The 1,009-nt window shown below is 53.1% G+C and overlaps 1 protein-coding gene across 1 annotated transcript; it reads right to left on the bottom strand.

The window, feature by feature from the left end:
• Window positions 1-26: 26 nt before the first annotated feature.
• Window positions 27-386, bottom strand: BDV37DRAFT_290065 (uncharacterized protein; the record flags this gene model as incomplete). The annotated part of the gene is made up of 1 exon (XM_032088636.1): window positions 27-386. A coding segment is annotated over one exon (360 nt), but the record flags the coding sequence as incomplete, so codon positions are not given.
• Between the last annotated feature and the right edge of the window lie 623 nt (window positions 387-1,009).

Here is a 1,009-nt window from a genome sequence, read left to right as displayed (position 1 = left end):
TGGTGCCCAGCGTCTGCGACCGGGACGCGGTTGTGCCTCATCCTTCTCTCCTGAAGCGCATCTCGGAGCTGGGTATTCTCGCGGCGCAAGGAATCGCAGTCCATTTGGGCGTCGAGGAGGTCCAACTGTGCAAGTGCCGAATCGAGGATGGCCTCGAGGATCTGTTGCTGTCGGTGCGCTGATGTCTGCTCACGCGCGTACGAGCAAAGTAACGCCCCAAACCTATCCACTAGACTGGAGAGGACAGTCCCGACCCCTTTGGCGGCGGCGAGTTCCGACGTCACGTCTTGCAATTCGCGTTTGGTGTTGGACAGTTCCTGACCCAGCTTCTCGACCGCATGGACAAGCGCGGTGCATTTCGCGGGGAGATCGGCAAAGCTCGCCATATCCTACTGCCATGTTAGAAGGCACTCGTGCGGACTGTCTCCCGACTACAGTTACCGATGTTCTATCTGGCCCCCGTAGATATCGGCTTCCCTTTGGCGTTCTTGGGCTCTCTAGCCGAGCACTGTCTGAGGGTGAGGTGCTATGCCGATGGGGACGGTAGACCGGATCTGGTGGTAATTATGGGAAGAGGACAAGTCAACTGCCGAAAGATAAACGAACTCAAAAGTAACCATTTCTTCAACTGAGAAGTAGAGGCAGGGCCTATCACCCTACGAAACATAGGGGTCTCTAGGTATTCACCGTCTGAGTTGTTCACCTATCGCCTTGGCAGAAACACAGAAAAGTGAGGGCTGGACAGGTATTCTTCCGCTCTGAACGCTGCTGGGTGGCTGTTGAACACTTCTGTCGCAATGACTTTTTTGGGGGCAGATCTTGATTGTTGTACACGCTCGCTATGTTTTACCTTGCCATCTTTGTCGCCTGTACCCCTAATTTTTCTACTTTTTACTTTTTTCTTTTTTCTTTTTGTTTGGCCCCCTCTTTGCCTTTTTTCTTCCCTCTATTCTGTTTCTTGAACTCTTACCTCCCCACTGCCTCTTCTGCGTTACTCGCACGGCCATGG

The sequence above is a fragment of the Aspergillus pseudonomiae genome (genome assembly GCF_009193645.1).
Source record: "Aspergillus pseudonomiae strain CBS 119388 unplaced genomic scaffold BDV37scaffold_372, whole genome shotgun sequence".
Classification (NCBI taxonomy): domain Eukaryota; kingdom Fungi; phylum Ascomycota; class Eurotiomycetes; order Eurotiales; family Aspergillaceae; genus Aspergillus; species Aspergillus pseudonomiae.
This window is presented reverse-complemented; position numbering and strand designations above follow the sequence as displayed.